This window comes from Artemia sp. Qi Xiang Cuo, chromosome 2, assembly GCF_049724085.1.
Source record: "Artemia sp. Qi Xiang Cuo chromosome 2, ASM4972408v1, whole genome shotgun sequence".
Lineage (NCBI taxonomy): Eukaryota > Metazoa > Arthropoda > Branchiopoda > Anostraca > Artemiidae > Artemia > Artemia sp. Qi Xiang Cuo.
Genome location: NC_142795.1, coordinates 75,136,511 through 75,160,510, shown reverse-complemented (window position 1 = coordinate 75,160,510; position 24,000 = coordinate 75,136,511). Strand labels below are relative to the sequence as shown.

The 24,000-nt window shown below is 35.9% G+C and overlaps 1 protein-coding gene across 1 annotated transcript in view; it reads left to right on the top strand.

Moving 5' to 3' along the window:
• LOC148955620 (transmembrane 7 superfamily member 3-like) overlaps positions 1-24,000 on the top strand; it is an 88,254-nt gene that overhangs the window by 19,423 nt on the left and 44,831 nt on the right. The window contains exons 3-6 of the mRNA XM_089103232.1: positions 12,932-13,258; positions 15,331-15,602; positions 16,338-16,509; positions 17,722-17,889. Of these exons, the coding sequence (XP_088959358.1) occupies positions 12,932-13,258; positions 15,331-15,602; positions 16,338-16,509; positions 17,722-17,889 (939 nt within the window). The remainder of the gene's footprint in view (positions 1-12,931; positions 13,259-15,330; positions 15,603-16,337; positions 16,510-17,721; positions 17,890-24,000) is intronic.

Sequence of the window (24,000 nt, the reverse complement as noted above, 5' to 3'; positions counted from 1 at the left end):
GTGGCATTCAATAAGATCCAAGAAATCTAATTAAAAGGGAGTACACACAAATCAGATCGAATTTTTATTCCGATTTCAAATATATAAATTTCATCATGTCTAGTATTACCCATCAAAAGTTACGAGCCTTAGAATATTTCCCTTATTTTCAAAAAAGGGGGGAAGACCCCTAAAGTCGTAGAATCCTAATGAAAATCACACCATCAGATTCAGCGTATCAGATAGCTCTATTGTAGAGATTTATAGCTCCTATATGCAAAAATGTGGAATTTTGTATTTTTTTTTTCTACCAGAAGAAAGATCACGGATGCGGTTTTATTTGTTTGTTTTTTTCTTCCCAGGGGTGATCGTATCGACCCAGTGGTCCTAAAATATCGCGAGAGGGTTCATTTGAACGAAAATCAAAAGTTCAAGTGCCCATTTTAAGTGACCAAAAAAATTGGAGGGCAAATAGTCCCCTCCCACGCTCATTTTTTTCCCAAATGCACCAAATCAAAATTTTGAGATAACCATTTTGTTCAGCATAATTGAACAATCTAATAACTATGTCTTTTGGAATAAAATGACCCGCCACAGTCCCTGAGGGACGAGCTGCAAGTTGTGAACTTTGCCCATTGTTTACATATAGTATTTGGTATTGGGAAGTATACTGCCATTTTTACGGGGAGAGTGGGGGGTGTGCTCGGGGCGGATTTCTAAGGGGAGAATCTTCCTTTGGGAGGGAAATTTCTGATGAGTGAATTTTCTAGGGGAAATCTTACACTGGGGGGTTTTGACAGAATTACTACACAAAATTCTTTTTAATTGTGTACATTCTCTTTGCAAAATTTTTCATATGGAGATGTTCCGGGCGAATTATCCGGGGACTTATACCCGCGCGTTTTGTTTTCTGGGAAATAATTTCCATCGAAGGGGGCATTTTTAGAGTGACCGAGAAACCGATTATAGATTAAAATCTTATTCCAATAAAAAATGCTAAGGAGAATGTTTCAGGGTGAATCGTTCACAAGCAATTTTACAAAGAGGGGGGATTCTCAGCGAGGAAGGAACTGTCTGAAGGGAATTTGAAGGGGGGGGGGGTGCACTTTACGTTGGATTAAATTTCCATGGAGGAGTTCCGTGAGGGGGAGGAGTAAATTAGTAGGGGGAGCCCTTATACTCCCGTACGAACAACGGTACGAACAAGTGACCTACTTTAGAGAGAGGACTAGAATCCGTGTACGAACAAGATCAACGACCGGGATATGTGACATCATCAGATAAGGAAATTTCAACATTGGAACATACTTATCAGAGAGTTAGAAATACTGACGGGTCAAGATATTTGTGTGACACAATTTCTCCATGAGATATGTTTATAAATTTGGAAGGCTTCATAGGAATTTAAAATGTATCTGTGCACAGTTGCCAGAACATAGGAAACGTCAGAGATTAATTGACATTTTAGGGGATTTGAAAGTAGAAACGAAAAAGGTAAGGCATCTCAGGGAAACTCTATTAAGAGATATATTTTATTTTTTATATTTTATTATTTGGAGGTATATATTGATAATAATTATTTTAAATTTCTGAAACTTTGGTAGCCTTGATGGAGCATTCTCCTTCTCAGGCTTTTGCCAAGGACATTAAATCTCGTCCAGGCTTTTACCAAGGACATTAAGGCTCGTCCAGGCTTTTACCAAGGACATTAAATCTTGTCCTTCCTTTCAAACTAACTACAATAGCAACATTTTCCCCTTTTATTATTAATATTTTCAAGAGTTTTTTGGTAGCCTTGATGGAGCATTTTCCTTCTTAACTAACTACAATAGCAACATTTTACCCTATATTATTAGTATTTTCAAGGCTTTTTTGGTAGCCTTGATGGAGCATTTTCCTTCTAAAGTAACTACAATAGCAACACTTTACCCTATATTATTAGTATTTTCAAGGGGCTTTTTTGATAGCCTTGATAGAGCATTTTCCTTCTAAACTAGCTATAATAGCAACATTTTACTTTATACTATTAGTATTTTCAAGGGTTTTGGTAGCCTTGATGGAGCATTCTCCTTCTAAACTAGCTACAATAGGAACATCTTACCCTAAATTATTAGTATTTTCAAGGGTTTTTGGTACCCTTGATTGAGAATTCTCCTTACTAGCTGGGTGCAATAACAATACTTTAACCCGTATTATTAGTGTTTCTAAGTGTTTCGGTAACCTTCATGGAGCATTTTCCTTCTAAACTAGCTACAATAGAAACATTTTCACCTGTATTATTAGTGTTTTCAAGGGTTCTGGTAGCCTTGATGGAACATTCTCCTTCTAAACTAGCTACAATAGCAACATTTTACCCTATATTATTAGTATTTTAAAGCGTTTTTTGATAGCCTTGATGGAGCATTTTCCTTCTAAACTAGCTACAATATCAATATTTTACCCTATACTATTAGGATTTTCAAGGGTTTTGATAGTCTTGATGGAGCATTCTCCTTCTAAACTAGCTACAATAGCAGCATTTTGCCCTATATTATTAGTATTTTAAAGGAATTTGGTAGCCGTGATGGAGCATTCTCCTTTTAAACTAGCTACAATAGCAACATTTTACCCTATATTATTAGTATTTTCAAGGGTTTTTGGTAGCCTTGATGGAGCATTCTCCTTCTAAACTAGCTACAATAGCAATTTATTAATAATATTTGATTTTTTTATTAAAGTTGCGTTTTATTTTTCAGAAATATGAACAACCACGTATAAAATACATGTGATTTTTTTAATCTCTTCTGAATTTTCTGAATGAAAAGAAATAAGTTACAGGTCAATTCTTAATTTTCTCAAAGACATAAAAAATTTAAAGTTCTGTTCTAAATTTTTCCATAGAAGATAGAAAAAGGTTATACTTTGATTATGAATATTGGCCACGAAGGTATAAAGTTCCACTTTAATTCTTAGTTTTCTCAAAGAGGTGAAAAAAGTTCAAGCTCTCTTCTGTATTTTCTCAAAGAAAAAACAAGCTACAGATCAATTTTATTTTTTTCCAGAGAAATAAAAATTTCCACTTTAATTCTAAGTTTTCTCAACGAAGTGAAGAAAAGTTCAAGTTCTCTTTTGAATTTTCTCAATGAAAAAAAATAAGTTATAGATCAATTCTATTTATTCCATAGAAAATTAAAATTTTCCTCTTCAGTTCTGATTTTTCTCAAAGAGATGAAAAAAATTTAAAATTATGTTCTAAATTTCTTATTAAAGATAGAAAAAGGTTATACTATGATTGAGAATATTTGCCATGAAGATAAAGAGTTCCACTCTAGTTCTGAGTTTTCTCTAAGAAGTGAAGAAAAATTCAAGTTCTCTTCCAAAGATATAAAGTTCCGCTTTAGTTCTGAGTTTTCTCAATAAAATGTAAAAACGTTCAAGTTCTCCCCTGAATTTTCTCGAAGAAAAAAAAGAAAAAATTTATACATTGCTTGTGAATATTTACCATGAAGATAACGAGTTCCACTTCAATTCTGAGTTTTCTCAAAGAAGTGAAGAAAAGTTCAGGTTTTCTTCTGAAGATAAAAAGTTTAACTTTAATTCTGAGTTTTCTCAATAAAGTGAAGAAAAGTTCAAGTTCTCTTCTGAATTTTCACAACGAAAAAATAAGTTACAGATCAATTCTAATTTTTTCTAGAGAAAATAAAAAGGTTCCACTTCAGATCTGATTTTTCTCAAAGAGGTTAAAATAATTTATAGTTCTGTTCTAAATTCCTCGTAAAAGATAGAAAAAAAGTTCCACTTTAATTCTGAGTTTTCTCAATAAAATTAAGAAAAGTTCAAGTTCTCTTCTGAATTTTTTCGAAGAAAAAAAATAAAAAAGTTATACTATGATTATGAATGTTCGCCATGAAGATAACGAGTTCCACTTTAATTCTGAGTTTTCTCAAAAAAGTGAAGGAAAGTTCAAGATCTCTTCTGAAAATAAAAAGTTCCACTTTAATTCTGAGTTTTCTCAATAAAATGAAAAAAAGTTCAAGTTCTCTTCTGAATTTTCACAAAGAAAAAATAAGTTGCAGATCAATTCTAATTTTTTCTAGAGAAAATAAAAAGGTTTTACTTCAGTTCGGATTTTTCTCAAAGAGGTTAAAAATATTAAAGTTCTGTTCTGAATTTCTCGTAAAAGATAGAAAAAAGTTGTACTTTGATTGCGGATATTCACCATAAAGATAAAGAGTTCCACTTTAATTCAGATTTTTGTCTGAATTTTCAGAGATTACTTGCGCGCACGTAACCTAGTCTAAATTAACCTTAAAAATGTAATAAAGCTATGTCGACTGTGCATGTCTCTCTCCCTATGTATACTTGCGGCTGTAGCTATTGTACTCTATGCTTACTCTTACACCGGGAGCGGCTTTCTCAATGGTAGTCTCTGCTAGGTTATGGAGAATATCTAGTTTATTGCATTTATTAAATCAGTAAATTTTACTTATTGGAGTGATAAACACCGGTATAATATTTGAAAAAAAAGAAGGGAAAATGAATTATTCGAGGAAAGTGTGTACACATGATAAAGTCATCGTTGCTTTGAATGTCAATAAAGAAATATATTTGAACAAAGACACAAGTGTTAGTGGATATTTTATTGGGAGTGTATGCTTACGTTGTCATGACAGTGAGGAGCTAAATTCCTTTGGAGTACCCAAGAATTTCCATCTTGCAAATGGTGGATATGTAAAAGTGTCATTTCCAGGGAAGTTAGTACTCAAAGAGAGTGCCAGAATAAAAATAATAGTTGATGAAAAGGGGCAACGTCCTGCTAATGGTTCTGGTAACATGTTCCCCATTTATAGATGTTATCGTCATCACACTGGTTCTAACAGTCGAATAAAAGCACAAGGAAATAGAAGACATGCATACTGCTGCACCAACAACACAAATCATATCTTGCCTTCGTGCCAGAATTGTTACCTCTGTAAACTTAATTTGATAATAGACAATGAAATCGCTGTCAAAATAAAAAGGGCATTGGCAGACAATATCACTAATGAATATAGATAAATTAATGGAGAATAAAGCACAAGTGAACATTATTTCTACCAATGATCATATGGTCAATGAATCAAATAATACCAAGGATGAAACGTGTATTGAACCTGTATGTGACATCCCTGTAAAAATTGTATGACTCAAAATGGAATAATGATAATTATAGTGGTTATGAACTAAGAGAAGCGAGTAAATCTAGTATCAAGAGAGAACATGACGATTTATTTTATGGAACAGATTCAAAATGTCCAAAGTTGCTCAATAATATTAATAATGTATAATAATGTATGTAACATATTTTTATGTTGATATTCTACATGTTGTTATTTCAATAAAAATATGTTATGCATTACTTTGTTATATTTCTATTATTTTAGGATACGCTAGCATGTCAAACGCTTTGAATGTTTATTGAAAAGTTGGAGATTTTTTATTTTCTTTGTAAAAAATTAGAACTTAACTATAACTTTTTTCTTTTCTTTGAGAAAATTCAGAAGAGAACTTGAACTTTTCTTCACTTCGTTGTGAAAACTCAGAAATAAAGTGGAACCTTTTGTCTTCTCTGGGAAAACATTAAGAAAGGAACTTGGACTTTTCTTCACTTCTTTGAGAAAATATAGAATTAAAGCAGAACTTTTTCTTTTCTTGGAGGAAAAATTCAGAACCGAAGTATAACTTTTTCCTAACTTCTATGGAAAAATTTAAAATTGAACTATAACTTTGTTTTTTTTAGAAAATTCAGAAAAGAACTTGAACGTTTCTTCACTTCTTCGAGAAAACTTAGAATTAAAAGTGGAATTATTTATCTTCAGAAGAGAGAAATTGTACTTTTCTTTACCGCTCTGAGAAAACTCAGAATTAAAGTGGAACTTTTTCCATCTTCATGGAGAATACACAGAATTCAACTGTAACTTCTTTTCTATCTTCTACGGAGAAATTTAGAATAGAAATATTAAGTTTTTTTCATATCTGAGAAAATTCAGAAATGGAGTGGAACTTTTTCTCTTAAATAAATAAATAAGATATTTATTTCAAAAAGATAACTATCACAAGCCCACACAGGGCCAAATTCGGACTTCAGAGTCGACATTATAAATGGTTGCACTAAAACTGGCAAAAATGCAAAAAACAACAACGAAATAGAAAAATCATTATGAATAATCATTTAACAGTCAATAATTAAAACTGTAAAAAGTCAATTAAAAGTTAAAAAGATAAAAACTGGTCAAACTAAACTTACACAAATACGAATCGGAAAAAGAATTAGAACGGACATACACAAAGCGAATATACACAAAAAAAGAGCGAGACATAAAAGCATATAAATTAAAAGGGACACTAAGAAAGTGTCAATAATCCAAATACAGTAAGTCAGTAAAAGAGCTAAAAAATAAAAACTGGTCAAGAGGGGGGGACAAAAAGAGAGGAAAAAAGAAACTATTGGGACATTTTATTCATTTTTTCTGTAATAAAGGGGACAAAAGTTCTTTCGTATCTCGAAGTAACGCAGCGAATGGGGGACAAAACAGGGATGAGCTCAGAAACAGCTCGAGGCGGCCGTAATCTGGATGGGGAGTGACGTTTGGGGAAAATACTTGCCGTCCGAGGGTTTGTTATGGCATTTTCTGCAAAACGGAGGCACAAATTATTTCTTCGTATCTCGAGGGTCTCTAGTTTTGAAATATTTAACAAATACAAATATGGCATATTGCCCTCTTTAAAAATAATTCTTAGAGCTCTCTTTTGGACATTTTCAATTTTTTGTGTTGCTTCAGTTGAGAGGCCAGGGTGCCACAAAGGACAAGCATACTCTAATATGGGACGCACAAAAGAAATTTATACTTGTAGTAATGTGATTGGGGGCAACTAAATTTATTTAAAAGTTTAAGGAGGGAAAGTGAGGAGTTGGCTTGTCGTGGGATATTATTTATATGGGCATCCAATTTCAAATTGGAAAAAATTGTAATGCCAAGGAGCTCAAGAGATATGACAGAGGTTTCAGGACGAATAGGAGCAAGAAAAAGGGAGGGGATTTAAGGAAACTTACTGAGACTATTGCAGATTTAGAAGGGTTAACTTTCATGTCAAGGGAAGAGGCCTCATAGGCAATATCCTGGATTATGGCCATTAGGCTGCTAACCATGTTTTTATAGCATATCTCTATAATTTTCAAGTCATTAACTAGTTTCTATCTATTTTCGTAAAGATTTGAAAGACTGTTAATCCTTAGACAAAAAAAAGGAATGTCTTAAATAGTACCCTGAAAAATGTCATTAAATATGGGGAGATGATCTGAGAAACAATTTAGATATTTAACTGCTTGAGATCTATTAGAGAGAAAAGAGGCAACGAGCTTAGCAAGGACAGTTTCAATGTGGAATTCCTTTATAAGTTTATCTATGAGTAAATTGTGGTTAATCAAATCGAAAGCTTTTTGAAGATCAATTTAAATCAGATTAAGCCAAGTGTTAAGTTTTTCAAGTAATTTACCCATGGTATCAACAAGATGGATCAGGTAATGAGAGGTTGACGTGGATTTGAGATTACTAAACTGTCTAGGATCAATGAGGGGGAGGACTTTCATCTTAAGCCAGTCTGCGAAAAAACTTTCATACAATTTTGAAAAAAACAGGTGAGGGTAATAGGACGAATGCCATCAAAGCCAGGCTTCCCATTTTTCTTTTTGATTGGGGTAATAAAGCGTTGTTTTTAATATTGAGGGAACTGTCCAGATTTGGTAATTTCATTAAACAGGGTGGATAGCGGTTTTGAGAGGTAATCACTGAAAGCTTTAATAAGAGGAACAGGAATATCTAAAGGGCAAACGCTTGATCGTTTTAGTTTTACAATTTGTTTTTACAACATCAAGTGGAGAAATATGTGGGAGTGAAAAAGGATCAGGAATATCTGGAAATGCGTAAGATAGTGGTGGGAGACTCTGGACAATAGAAGCCAGAAACTTATTGAGGTCATTAGCTGTGGTCTTTGGAGGTTCATTCATATTAAAATTTAGTTGTTCTTGACTCTTGTCGGTAAGTTTTTTTAATTTCAGAGTACTAGTTCTTTGGTTTATCATGGCGCAAGTATTTAATTTTATTTTTATAGTAGGCTCGGGCAGCTTTTCTAATTTGACTTTTTAATTTTTTTCTTAACTTATTTGCTTCAGCTAAATTACCCCTGTTAAATAAGCTTATTCTCGTGCGGATTAACATTTTTATATGATTGTTTATGTAAGGTTTATCACTGGAGCATTTTCTGATTTTTTTTTTCTGGGAAACAAAATGAGAAGGAATCAATTAGTTTTTTGTGAAAAATCAAAATTTTGTCATCAATATTATTAGAATTATAAAGGTCTGACCAACTTTCACTGGTCAGTCATGATCCAAAAGAAAAAAAGCTTGTGTCACTGAGGGGACGGCAAACCCCAATGGAGGTAGTAAAGGAATCTTCAATGGCTGAAGAGGGAGAAAAAAGAAGACAATAGTGGTAACTGCCTCCTAATGGTGGTAGCGCTGCGGGGAGCTCTTCTTTGGTAAAATTCGGAATTGAGTTAACTTTTTTCTCTTCTTTAAGAAAATTCAGAAGAGAACTTGAACATTTTAGCACTTCTTTGAGAAAACTCTGAATTAAAGTGGAACTCTTTATCTTCATGGTGATTATTCACAATCCTAGTATAACTTTTCTATCTTTTACGAGAAATTTAGAACAGAACTTTAAATTTTTTTCACCTCTTTGAGGAAAATCAGAACTGGAGTGGAACCTTTTTATTTTCTCTAGAAAAATTAGAATTGATCTGTAACTTATTTTTTATCTTTGAGAAAATTCAGAAGAGAATTTGAACTTTTATACCACTTATTGCGAATACACTGGATTAACGTGGAACTTTTTATCTTCACGAGAGGACTTCAAACTTTCTTAACTTCTTTGAGAAAGCTCTGCAATCAAGTGGAGCTCTTTATCTTCATGGTGAATATTCACAATCATAGTATAATTTTTTCTATCTTTAATAAGAAATTACGAACAGAACTTATAATTTGTTTTCACTTCTTTGAAAAAAATTCGAACTGAAGAGGAATATTTTTATTTTCTCTGGAGAAAATAGAGTTGCTGTGTAACTTATTTCTTTTCATTGAGAAAATTCAGAAGAGAATTTAAAATTTTCTTTAATTCGTTGAGAAAACTTTTTTCTCTTCTTTAAGAAAATTCAGAAGAGAACTTGAACGTTTTTGCACTTCTTTGAGAGAACTCAGAATTAAAGTGGAACTTTTTATCTTCCAGGAGAATATTCACAATCGAAGTACAACTTTTTTCTATCTTCTATGGATAAATTTAGAACAGAACTTAAAATTTTTTATATCTTTGAGAAAATTAAGAACTGAAGTGGAACCTTTTTTATTTTCTTTTGGAAAAAATTATAACTGAAGTGTGACTTTTTTCTTTTCTTTGAGAGAAGTTGGAATTATAGAGGAACTCATCACATTCATGGCAAACGTTTATATTTAAAGCAAAGCTTTTTCTATTTTTTACAATAAACTTAGAATAAAACTTTAAATTTTGTTCATGTATTTGAGAAAAGGCGGAACTGAAATGGAACATTTTTATTTCCCTTGAAAATACTAAACCCTTGAAAATACTAATAATATAGGGTAAAATGTTTCTATTGTAGCTAGTTTAGAAGGAAAATGCTCCATCAAGGCTACAAAAACACTTGAAAATAGTAATAACATAGGGTAAAATGTTGCTATTGTAGCTAGTTTAGAAGGAAAATGCTCCATCAAGGCTACCAAAAAACCCTTGAAAATACTAATAGTATAGGGTAAAATGTTGCTATTGTAGCTAGTTTAGAAGGAGAATGCTCCATCAAGGCTACCAAAATACCCTTAAAAATACTAATAATATAGGGTAAAATGTTGCTATTGTAGCTAGTTTAGAAGGCATCAAGGCTACCAAAAAACCCCTTAAAAATACTAATAAAATAGGGTAAAATGTTGCTATTGTAGTTAGTTTAGAAGGAAAATGCTCTATCAAGGCTACCAAAAAAAACTTGAAAATACTAATAATATAGGGTAAAATGTTGCTATTGTAGTTAGTTTAGAAGGAAAATGCTCCATAAAGGCTACCGAAAAACCCTTGAAAATACTAATAATATAGGTTAAAATGTTGCTATTGTAGGTAGTTTAGAAGGAAGGACGAGATTTAATGTCCTTGGTAAAAGTCTGGACGAGATTTAATGTCCTTGTTAAAAGCCTGGACGAGATTTAATGTCCTTGGTAAAAGCCTGGACGATATTTAATGTCCTTGTTAAAAGCCTGGAAGAGATTTAATGTACAAGGTAAATGTCTAGACTAGATATGATGTCGGCTGAAAACTTCTGGAGAGGATATTTTGTCCTCGATTAAAATTCAGATTAAGGTCCAATTCCTTTTCCAATGTTTGGTCGAGACTTAAAGTTCTTGGGAAAAGTATAAACGCTATTCAGTGTAATGGACAAACGCTTAGACGAGAATAAATATTCACGGTGAAATACAGTTCAAGATTAGTTGTCCTTGGTAAAAGCATGGACGAGATTTAATGTCCTTGGTAAAAGACTGGACGAGATATATTGTCCTTGGTAAAAGTGTGGTCGAGATTTAATGTTCTTGGTAAAAGCCTGGACGCGATTTAATGACCTTGTTAATAGAACGGACGAGATTGAATGTCCTTGGTAAAATACGGAACGAGAATGAATGTCATCGGTAAACGCCTGGACGCGATTTAATGTCCTTGGTAAAAGCCTGGACGAGATTTAATGTCCTTGGTAAAAGGGTGGACGAGATTTAGTGTCCTTGGTAAAAACCTGGGAAGGAGAATGCTCCATCAAGGCTACCAAAGTTTCAGAAATTTAAAATGATTATTCTCAATAAGTTACCATTAGCATTCCCTGAGATGCCTTACCTTTTTCGTCTCTACTTTCAAATCTCCTAGAATTTCCATTAATCTCTGACGTTGCCTATATTCTGGCAACTCTGCAGAGATACATTTTAAATTCCTATGAAACCTTCTAAATTTATAAACATGTGTCATGGAGAATTTGTGTCACACAGATGTTTTGACCCGTCAGTATTTCTAACTCTCTGATTAGAATGTTCCAATGTTGAAATTTCCTTATCTGATGATATCACATGTCCCGCTCGTTGATCTTGTTCGTACACGGATTCCAGTCCTCTCTCTAAAGTAGGTCACTTGTTCGTATCGTTGTTCGTATGGGATTATAAGGGCTCCCCCTGCTTATATTTCATAGAGAGTGAGCCAGATTTACCGGCATTATTTGAAAAACAAACAGAAATTATGCCATATATGAAGGGTTGCCCCCCCCCTCAGTACCTTATTCTTTACGCTTAAGTTTGACTGTTTACTAAAATTGAAACACAGGGGCTGTTTAATTAGAATAGAAAGACTTTTTAAAAGTGCTAAAAGCTTTTGCGTAAAGAGCAAGGTATTGAGGAGGGGTGACCCCTCAAACCCGGAATAAATCTGCCAAAACTAATGTGCAAATTGTGTTTTAATTTTTCATGCATGGTTAGCCAAAATCGAACCTGCATTAGTTGAAAAATGTTCAGAAATTAAATAAAAAACAAGTTTTTTAAACTGAAAATAAGGAGCGACATTAAAACTTAAAACTAACAGCAATTATTCCGCATATGAAAGGGGCTGTCCCCTCCTTAACGCCTCGCTCTTTACGCTTAAGTTTGACTCTTTGTCACCACTACTTTTTAAAACAATAAATAAACTTTAGCATAAAGAGCGAGGCGTTGAGGAGGGGACAGCCCCTTTCATATACGGAATAATTGTTGTTCGTTTTAAGTTTTAATGTTGCTCCTTACTTTCGGTAAAAAAAACTATTGTTTTTAATTTAATTTCATAAAGATGATACTTTTGTCAACACATGAAGACACGTTTGTATTGCATTTGTATCTGCCTGGTTTATATGCGAAGTAACACAAGAGACGAAAATTAACGAACAAGATAGTAGTGAAGAATTATGGTAAACAAAGTAATATTTGGCAGGGATAGTTACTAGTGATAAATCATTAGGGGTGGTACCGTGATTGGGTGATATTCGGGGATTTGGGGTTTTTTTTTTTGGGGGGGGGGGTGACACATATATTTTCGAGGAAATCCCCGAATCCGGCGATAGTGCAAGCCCTGCTTGATTTCTAATCAGAAAAGGCATTGCAAATCCATTTGGAAGGGATTTGCTGATGGTCTCATCCCAACTCAATCTTCTGTTGATTCCTTCAATTGAAAGACCTGGAGAAGTGTAAAAGTGAGTCATCTAACTTGGTAAAGGATAGTGCTGGATTGAGTACTTGAGATGCCTGCTGCTTTGAAGCTTGTGGAAAGGATATTACCCAAATTGACCAATGTTGTCCTCCAATTGTTGAATCTAGCTTTCCCTCTCTGTCCCAGTCTTCGTGTCCGCTTCATACTCTCCCCTCTCCTCTCTCTTCCTCTCTCTCTTTATCTTTGTGTACCTTCTCTATCTCTATCTCCCTGTTCTCTCCAGCCTCTCTTTCTCTATCTCCCTCCTCCTCTTTCTTTCTTTCTTTCTTTCTTTCTTTCTCTCTTTCTCTCTCTCTCTCGCTCTCTCTCTCTCTCTCTCTCTCTCTCTCTCTCTCTCTCTCTAACTCTCTCTCTCTCTCTCTCTCTCTCTCTCTCTCTCTCTCTCTCTCTCTCTCTCTCTCTCTCTCTCTCTCTCTCTCGCTTTCTGTATCTTGATCTACCTCCCCTCTCTCTCAATTTCTCTCTCCCTCAACCTCTCTCTGCCTCCCCCTCTCTCTCATTCCCTCCCTATTTCTCCTTCTCTCTCTAGTTCTCCCTCTTATAACCAGTTTTTATCAGGCATTTGGTAAGCTTCATAATAATAGTTTTGATTAATTCATTTTAGACCATGATGAAGTGAAACTAGACTCCACTGTCCAGCCAAATGACAAAATGCTGCTCATGCACCCGAACAGCATCATCAGAATCAAAGCGATAAATGTTCCTTCGACTGCTCGATATATTCTCATGCAGGCCCATTCTCATTTGGATAATGTCACCCTGTCATACGACATCAATCCTGTCGAAGATCGTTTTGTAACAGGCCGGAATTTGGGTCTGCTTGTTGAAAACAAAGAAACCAACATTACAAAGCCAATCTTTCTCAAATATGAAGCTAATGGCAACAATTCAATTTCAGTTCTGATTTTTAGTCATGTTATTTATTATATAGGTAAGAGAGTATATTTTTTTTGCTGTTCTTCACTGCCTGCTAAATTTTGCCCATGGGTCGCTCAGCATTTAAATATCGTTGCTCAAAAAACATTAATTTAAACTTAGATTACATTTTTACTTAAACTACTTTATAGAGCCAAGGAAGACGTAAAAGTTCTCCAAAAAGTAAAATTTTAATGGCTGGCCTGTTTTTTCTTCGATCTGTTTAGATCGATAATTGATCGTTCAAATAATCGAAATCTAATAGGAAAAATCAGGCCAAAATTTTGATTATAAAAATTTTAGGAATTGCCCTAAGAACAGTGCAGGATTTGTCCAGATCCGGGATTCTAAGATGTTCAGCGTTTTTTGGCCCACTCAACATATTTCTTGCAGCAATTCAGTTTTGGGTTGCATAAACTATATATGGTTATCCCTTTTCGATTTATTGGGATCTTTTTGAAATATTAATGTTGACCTTTTTTCTTGTCCTTGTTGTAAAAATAGTACTCGTCATCATTCTTAGAGCAAATCAACGATCTCAAATAGTGTTGTTCAAAACTTGCCTCTTGTTGTTTTTTTTTTTTTTTTTTTTATTAGAGGACAATAGTGTGATCTTCTTTTTCTTTTTTTGTACTTAATGTACTCACACATGTGAAATCCGGACTAATCTAAACAATTGGGATGGGGTCAATGGGACTGGCAGGGAAGGTCAAAGGCCCACTGACTCTAGGAAACAAAAAAAGCATAAGTCGTGTGAAATGTTATAATATTTTAGATGCAACTCACTAGAGTTGCTTTATTGACAACCCGCTTGTCCCCCTTGTATTATTTTTTTCCCCGTGTGTATTATGTTGGAAGATGTGGTTGTCTAAACTTCAGGGAGGGGGGGGGTTAGATTCATCTGAATTTAAACGTTTTTGCGCCCTTTCAAAGCCGAAAAAATAGAGAGTTAACGGCTCTGAGATACCTATTTAGTTTAGAATAGTCAAAAGGTGTAACAAGTACGGTGCGAGGTCGATACCCCCCCCCCCCTCACCGAGGGAAAAAATCTTAAAATTTATAGATTATCTGCTGTTTACTCATAGATTATAGTAGGAATGGCAGCCTTGTTTGGTCTTCGTTGCCTGATCAGATAAGAAATCTTAGGGATTTTTGGCAGGCCGATATTTCCCAGAGTTTCCTAAGGGTTTACTCCTGAATTAATATGCGTATATGGATAAATCAAAAGATGATATTTAGCCTACACCCTCATTTCTATAATAAAGTACCTGCAATATAGTCTGAATGGTTTGGGGGCGAGTTGAAACTTTCCGGAGATGTTGGGGGTTGGGGCACGAAGACTTAGAATATTGACTTGGGGGAAGAGGTAGAGGTTGATAGAAAGACATGACATACATCGAGGTTACTAAAATAGCATATCTGCAGTACCTCAGGGACCATTTCAGGATGGATTTAACTAGTTTTTGGAAAGAGTTAAGAAAATTCAGCTTTGAATTAGTTTTTAAGTAGTGTCGGGACTTGGAACGCCTTAGCATTGGGTATGTATGGGTTTGGAGAGATTATTGACCGTATTTTTGTTCAAGTCATATTGATTGGAATTCTGGACATCGCTTGGATGATTATATTTTTCAAAAATGCATAAGGCCCATCTTTTCCACTAAAAAGTATTTGTGAAGAATAGGTTAACTGCATAACTGGGGTCCCTTGCCCCTTCGGCTTAGCGGGTATTGTCTTTTCTGAAGGCTCATTTGTTGAACTTTTGACCATTCTCAGTGAAATGACAGCCTCAGAAGTTTTTACCGATATAAAATTAGAAAAAAAGCCGGAAAATTGGATCTGTTGCTTTCACATATGCGAGCCACCGTGTGGTCATAGCGTAGAACCCCTTCTTGTCGCTTATCCCTCCTAAACAGTCTTAGCTTTTATCCTCCAATTTCCAAAAGCTGGTTTAGTACACGTGTTCATAAATTTATAAATTTTAGGGGATAAAGATAGAATATCAAGCTAGTTTCTTAACTGAACTGACTGTATCTATTTTCCAGAAAATTCAATTCAGACGTTATTTTATTTTATTGTCTCTTTTTCCAGATCCTATACCGGGTGCGTGTAATGTCGAGTTCTCTGTTGAATTAGCCCCTTACCTCCATACCCGATTCAGTAATTACTCAATAACAGTGGAACATCAACCAGCCTTATCGCCTTACCCTAAACGTTCGTCTAGGCCATCATGCGAGAACGAGTTTTTAGAGTACGAACTTTATCATTCATATCTTTTCCCAATGGAATTTACCGAAGAGTTGTACTTTCAGAAAATATTACAGATGAGTGATTTGGAAACTGCCCGACAGATTGGGAGAGAGGTAAGATTTAATTTGAGATGATATCTTGGGCGTGTCCAATCATTTTTTAGTTTGTGTTTTTTAATTTGCATATTTTCAACAAATTCTTCCGGGGCTCTGGATTCTTTGACACATTTTTTCTGGATTTTAATAAATGTTTCTCTTTTTCCAAAATCCTACTAAATATCTTATTGTATTCATTCTCCTGAAAATCTTTTTGAAGCGTTTTTTTATGCCCTAAGCATTAATATTCAAGTATATTAGCAAATTTGTCCTGGGTTATGGATTCTTTAATATATTGGCTCTGGATTTTAGTAAGTTTTTCTTTTTTACTATTTTCTAATATAACTTTAATTTTAATAATTCAACTTTAATAAATAAAGTTTATGTTTTAATTCATTCTCCTTAAAGTACTTTTTTTAAAGGTGTTGTTGTTTTATGTCCTAAGCATTCAGACTTACATATTTTAAGAAAAAAATCCGGGATTCTGGAATCCTTATCATTTTGGCTTTCGACAGGGGCGAATCTCTAGCATTTTTATTGGGGGGAAGAGGGGTCCATATCTGGATAGTCAAGGGGCATGGGATATATGATATTTTTTTCTCTCCACATTATTGGGGGGGGCAACTGTCCCTCCAACTGCCTACCCTGGCTTTCAATTATACTAAAATTTTCTTTTTTTACTAAAACCATACGAACTTTTTTTCAATTAATTCTCCTTAAAATACATTTAAAAATAATTTCTACTTTTTTCAGATCCGCCTATTTGGATTTGCTCCCAAAACTAGGTCAAAGTTTGCCAATTATCCAGGTATTGGACAAGTGTTCAGTGTTGTCGTTACCTCAAAATTATCAAACGTTTCATCTGTTTACGTACCTGCTGCCACTTATGGCTGTGATCCTGTTTTTGAAGATTGCCAAACAATTAGTAAGTGTTGTCATTTCACCTGTGGCAATTCAAAATAAACGGTGTAAAATGAGTTGTTGCTTGAAATTCGATGAAAATATGCAAATGTTTTGTTCAAAATGTGTTGTCGCTCAAAATCGAATGAAAATTTTTGAAAATAAAACAATTCAAAATAATATAAAATAATATATATAATACAAACATCACAATATATATAAGAAAACTAAAGATTAAAATCGTCCTAACAGCCGTGTTACGAGCCGTGTTAGATACTTTAAAACGGTTGTGTCCACCCAAGTCTATTAGTTCATGCTTTATTCTTTTTTTGCTAAAGTTTGACGTAGATAGTGTCTCTTCAGTATTTTCATTTAAACACAATGTTTTCATCAGGTTTGCCTTTGAGATATTCCTTCGTAATTAACATTTTCTTGGTAATCTTCAAACATCCAGTTTTTCCAACTGTTTTTGGACTGTTTGTTTGTAAGTACCTATTTCTTTGATGTTTTTCAAAAAAAGAGAACTAAGCAAGGCCGTATTCGAGGGGGGGGGCAGGTCGAGGGGTTTGTCCCCCCCCCCCCCGGCTCGAAATGTTTGTCCGACTCGTAATAACGTAACGAAAACGAATATAAACAAACTTTTGATGCGTTTTTAAAAGTTTTTTTGTGGCTTTCGAGATCAGATCCAAATCCTGCGATACTTTTCTGCGATACTCCAGGATACGGGACATTGTTTGGGCCGAAATTCTGGTAGTCACACTTTCTAGTGGCGATCAAACTGAGTGATTTTTCCTGGATCCAACACCATTACATTTATAAAAAATAACACCAAGATTCAGCTAGTAATCACTTTCGAATTTAGTTGAATCTCAATCACTTCACAATACAGTTTTGCATACTCTTCATAATTAGATTAAGCCAAAACCTAGGCTCAACAGGTTTTAACTTTAGTTAGATGGCTTCTCCTTTATTATTTGCATTTTTCTGCTGTCTAGTGTAAGACTCTTCTTCTTTTTTCTTCTTATAAACTGTTTCTGTAATTTTAATTGGTTTCTTGCTAATCTTCATTTTTTATTTTTTATCTGTTTTTAGAAAAAATGTGTGTATTTATTTCCGTTTTTGAATAGGAAACAACCAGGACTTAATTTACTGCGTTCGTAAATTTTACCTTTTAGACTAATAGTTTCTAATCCCAGTTAATCCCAGTTAATCTTCATTTTTTCCTTTTTGTTTTCAGATACTCCATTTAGTAAGAGTCTAGCTGCAGCCTCTTTCATGATCGGATTATTCTTAGCGTTCTTTGGTCACAGTTACTTTAAGCTGGAACTTTTTTTCATGGGATTCCTCGCTCTAGCGCTTACTTCTTTTGTCATTGTGTCAAGGGAATCGGAATTGGAAATCGAATGTAAGTCTTTCTCTAAGTTTCTAAAGCTGCTTTTAAAAAGGTAGGGAAAATAAGGAAATACCCCTTATGTCACCAGGTCGGACGTACATGCATCAGGTCCATTGTAGTTATAAGGACGGATTTCCACGTTAGCATGTACGATCCATAACGGTCGTTATAAAAACGATTAGTCCAAAAAGATAATTTCAAGGGAACAGTATAAAATTTAAAGGATCTTATTTTTTGGCTACAAAATTCTGCTGGCTAGTCGTTAAGCAGAAAAGGGAGACGAATATCCTTTTACCTGTTAATTGGGTAGATGTTTCATTTTGTTTGGCCAACTATAGTCGGCCAAACCATTATGATGACAAACGTTTTTTAGTCAAAGATAGGAACTGTTTTGCATATATAGGTTCTGAGGTCACAAAGGCTATACATGACATACGAAAAACGAAAATGAAGAAGAAGAAGAAAGATCAAAGGAACGAGGATAGTTTTTATACAGTTAATAGCCAGCGAATAATTGGCTGAAAATTATCCTCGTTTGTTTTGTTTTGTTTCTTCCTTATTTTGGCTCATTCTTTCTTTTCCTAATTAATTTCTGTTCGTTTTGAGTTTGAATTGTAAATGGTATTTGTATCTGCTGAGCTTAAGTTTAAAATGGCGTTTACTTTTCTTTTAAAAACTTATTTTTCGGAATGTTTTTTTTAATTAATTTTTTTTTCGTTTTTGTTTTAAAGAAATTTCAAGCTTTGAAAAATTCCCTATTTCAATATCAAACTTTTTTTTAAAATCAAATGTTTATCAAAGAATCAAAACTGGTGTGGAAGTAACAATATCAAAGTGAAAAATGGGTTTGTGTCAATCTCAGAGTTTTTTATTATCTGATATTTGAACTATTTTTAGCAAAATGGATATCTCAAAATTTTTATCGGTTGGGTTTTTGGAAAAAGGGCGTGGGGAGGGGGAGGGGGCTAATTGCCCTTCGATCTCTTTTGACTCTTTGAAAGTGAACTAGAACTTTTTATTTTCAATCAAATGAGCCCTCTCTGAAGTTTATACGAGAATGCCTTCTATAAGAACCATATATACCCAAAGAGTATAACTTAAAACGCCTGTCCCTGGGCCTTGGGGGGTTGTGTCATCCCCGGAGTTCTAATATCTGATGTTTGAACTATTTTTAACAAAATGGTCACCTCAAATTTTTATCGGATGGGTTTATCCATCCGATAAACCTAAAGGCGTGGAGGGCGAGAGGGGCTAAATGCCCTCCGATCTTTTTTTACTCTGAGAACATGAATTAGAACTTTTAACTTCCTTTCAAATGAGCCCTCTCTGAAGTTTATACGAGCATCCCTTTCATAAGAACCATATACGGCCCCAGGACATAGCTTACAATGCCTGTCCCGGGGGCCTGGGGGGTTGTTTCGACGCCGGATTTTTTGTTATCTGACCTTTGAACTATTTTAGAAAAAGGGGCTATCTCAAAATTTGTATCGGATGGGTTTGAGGGAGAAAGGTGTTAGGGGAGGGCCCTCCAATCTCTTCTGACTGTTAAAAATTGAACTAGAACTTTCAATTTCCATTCAAATCAGCCCTCTCTGAAGTTTATACGAGCATCCTTTCCATAAAAACCATATATGCTCCCGGGGCATAATTCAAGGATATATATATGCTCCCGGGGCATACGTAAAGGAGTTTTAGTTATATGATCCTTGAACTATTTTTAACAAAATGGCTACCTCAAATTTTTTATCAAATGTATTTGGGGGAAAAGGGCATGGGGAGGGGGGGGGGCTATTTGCCCTCCGATTACTTTTGACTCTTAAAAAGGGCACTAGAACTCTGGATTTCCAATTGAATGAGCCCCCTTTGAAGTTTATACGACGACCCCTTCTATATGAAGTGCCTCTGGGAAAAATAAATGGAGTGTGGGGCGAGGCTAGCTTTCCTCCGATCAATTTTGACTCTTAAAAAGTGAATTACAACTTTCAATTCCCAATGAAATGAGCCCTCTATGAATTTTATACGAGCATCCCTTCCATAACAACCATATATGCCCCCAGGGCATAACTTACAATGCCTACCCCCGAGCCCTGGGGGGGCTGTGTCAACACCGGAGTTTTTGTTATCTGAACTATTTTTAACAAAAAGTCTATCTCTAAATTTTATCTGATGCATTTAGGGCGTGGAAGGGGGTGGCCTGTTGCCCTCTGATCTCTTGACTCTTAAAAAATGAACATGAACTTTCAATTTCCAATCAAATGAGCCCTCTCCGAAGTTTGTACGAGCATCCCTTCCATAAGAACTGTATATGCCCCCAGAGCATTACTTACAACGCCTGCCTCCGGGCCCTGGGAGGTTGCGTTGACACAGGAGTTTTTCTTTTCTGACCTTAGAACTGTTTTCAATGAAATGGCTATTTTAAAAATGTTATCGGATGGAATTAGGGAAAAAATTCCGTGTGTGGGATGGGGGGCTTTTTTTCCTCGGATATCTTTTGTTTCTTAAAAATTGAACTAGAACTTTCAATTTCCAATCAAATGAGCAATCACTGAAGTTTATACGAGTATCCCTTTCATTAAGAACCATATACGCCCCCAGGACAACACTTACAATGCCTACCTCTCGGGTCCTGGGGGGGTTGTTTTGACACCAGAGTTTTTGTTATCTAATTTTTGAACAATTTAAAAAAAAACTGGCTTTCCAATCAAATAAGGCCTCTATGAAGTTTATACGAGCATCCCTTCCATTAGAACTATATATTCCCCCAGGGCATAACTTGCAACGCCTGCCCCCTTGCCCTGGGTTGGTTGTGTCGACACCGATTTTTTTTTATCTGACCTTTGAACTATTTTTAACAAAATAAATAGCTATCTCAAAATTTTTATCCGAAGTTTTTAAGGCCATACCTTCAATAAGAACCATATATGCCCCCAGATCAATACTTGGAACGCCTGCCCCGGGCCCTGGGGGATTGCGTCGACGCAGGAATTTTTCTTATCTGACCTTTGAACTATTTTAACGAAATGGCCATACGTAAAGGAGTTTTTGTTATATATTCTTTGGACTACTTTTAGCAAAATGATTATCTTAAATTTTTTATCAGATGCATTTGGGGAAAATTGGCTTGGGGGGGGGGCTAGTTGCCCACCGATTCCTTTTTAATGCTACGAAAGGCGCTACAACTTTCGATTTCCAATTGAATGAACCCCCTTTAAAGTTTATAGGAAGACCCCTTCTATATGAAGTGCCTCTGGGAAAAAAAAATGGAGTGTGAGGGGGGAGGGGGAGGCTAGCTACCCTCTGATCACATTCGACTCTTAAAAAGTGAATTACAACTTTCAGTTTCCAATAAAATGAGCCCTCTATGAATTTTATACGAGCATCCCTTCCATAACAACCATATATGCCCCCAGGGTATAACTTACAACGCCTACTCCGGGCCCTGGGGGGCTCTGTCGACACCGGAGTTTTTGTTATCTGAAATATTTTTAACAAAATGTTTATCTCTAAATTTTATCTGATGTATTTAGGGCGTGGATGGGGGGGGGCTTGTTGCCCTCTGATCGCGTTTGACTCTTAAGAAGTGAACATGAAGTTTCAATTTCCAATCAAATGGGCCCTCTCCGAAGTTTATACGAGCATCCCTTCCATAAGAACTATATATGCCCTCAGAGCATTACTTACAACTCCTGCCTGAGGGCCCTGGGGGGTTGCGTCGACACAGGAGTTTTTCTTATCTGACCTTGGAACTATTTTTAATGAAATGGCTATTTTAAAAAATTTATCGGATGGGCTTGGGGAAAAAAGGGTGTGTGTGGGGGGGGCTAGTTTCCCTTGGATATCTTTTGTTTCTTAAAATGCGAACTAGAACTTTCAACTTCCAATCAAGTGAGCAATCTCTGAAGTTTATACGGGTATCCTTTTCATTAAGAACCATATACGCCCCCAGGACAACACTTACAATGCCTACCCCCCGCGCCATGGGGGGTTGTATTGACACCGGAGTTTTTGTTATCTAATTTTTGAACAATTTTTAAAAAGCTGGCTATCTCAAAATTTGTAGCGGATGGGTTTGGGGAAAAAAGGGCGTAAGGGGGGGGGGGCTAGTTTCCCTTAAATCTTTTGACTCCTTACCCAAGGGCTTTGGTGGGTTGTCTCAGCCCTGGAGTCTTTGTTATATGTTTTATGGAATACTTTTTACAAAAAAGCTATTTCATATCCCAGACCATAACCCAGATTGTCATAGGAAAACCCTAAAAAGAGATTCTTTATTCGCTAATATAGCACTGGCTTCTCCATTGTTCAGGAAATTGTTGTTAAGGATGCAGCATAAAGTGAAACATATCTAGATCTCTTTTATATTGAGCTTCAACTTTAGAGGGAAACCAGCCCCCCCCCCCTTGACGACCATAGTAGAATAGAGGGTGTTACTCCCACGCCCACACCAAATAAGGGCATAGACTCCCACGCCCACACCAAATAAGGGCATAGACTCCCACGCCCACACCAAATAAGGGCATAGACTCCCACGCCCACACCAAATATGGGCATAGAGTCATTAGGGAGAACACGTGGTTAATGGGGTCAATGACCTAAATTTCCAATGTGTCAACAACAACAACAACGACCTTGACATTCGCTGAGAGCGTGCACTTACAACAACAACAACATCGACCTTGGAACACCTGTGCTGTCGACCTCAATTCACCTATCTTGAATCAATAATTCCCCTTAGAAACAACATATTAATTTCCCCTTTCTTGACAGATCAATCAACCAATGACATCATCTGTCAGACTTTTAAAATTTTCGCATAGAAACGATTCTCCAGGAATAGATCCAAGTCATTAATGTCTTTGCCTCGGAAACAACTCTTTTGGTCGAACTCCAAAGGATATTAATAGCCAAAGGCTATGGAAACAATTCTCCAAGAAACATCTTAGCGATGAATTGTTTTAGCGCGGGAAGCAGGTTTCATATTAATTTGAAATGCATTAGCGCAGAGATGCCAAAAACAAAAGGAACACGCTGAATTACGTTTAGGGATTATTTGGGCGAAACTGTTTTAGACAGGTTATGGAACTATTTCGGCGAAACAGTTAGAGACATTTTAAAAGATGATTTTAGGAAAGGTTTTAGAAGAGAATTTAATGGTGAAACTCTGTGGTCGTTATAATACACAAGTTTCATTTGAACAGTGTTGTGAGGTCCTCTAACCCAACCCCAAAGGGTTCCAATCCTCCTACCCCAACCCCAAAGGGTTCCGATCCCCCATCCGAACCCCGAAGGAAGCCCCCGGTACTCAAAGGACCCCCAAGCTCCCAAAGAGCCCCAGCCCCCCAAACGCCCTCCTCAGACCCTCAAAGGCCCTCCTCTGGTCCTCAAAGGGCCCCCGGACCCCCAAAGGGCCCCCCGGACCCCCAAGGCCCGCCCCCGGTCCTCAAAGGTCCCCCGGGCCCGAGACGCGCCGCGGGCCAGGAATGCGCCGCAGGGGGATGCGCCGCAGGGGGATGCGCCGCGGGTCGGGGAAAGCGCCGCAGGGATGCGCCGCAGGGATGCGCCGCAGGGATGCACCGCAGGGATGCGCTGCAGGAATGCGCCGCAGGGATGCGCCGCAGGGATGCGCCGCTTTTTTGTTAGAGTTCTAGTTTACTTTGCTTTTTATTTTCTCTGGAGAAATTAGAATTGAATTATGTTCTTTGGTAAAATTCAGAAGAGAACTTGAATATTCACGATCAAAGTATAACTTTTTTTATCTTCAATGAAAAATTTGGAACAGAAATTTAAATTTTTTCATCTCTATGTGAAAAGTCGGAACTGAATTTAAGGAAATTTAGAATTAAAGTGAAACTTTTCATCTTCACGGAAAATAATCACAATCATAGTATAACTTTTCCTCTCTTCTACGGAAAAATTTAGAACTGAACTTTAATTTTTTTCATCTCTTTGAGAAAGGTCGTAATTGAATTTAAGAAAATTTAGAATTAAATTGAAAATTTTTATCTTCATTGAAAATAATCTGTGGAATCTTTTTATTTTCTCTGGAGAAATTGGAATTTAATTATGTTCTTTGGTAAAATTCATAAGAGAACTTGAACTTTTCTATCTTCTATGAAAAATTTGGAA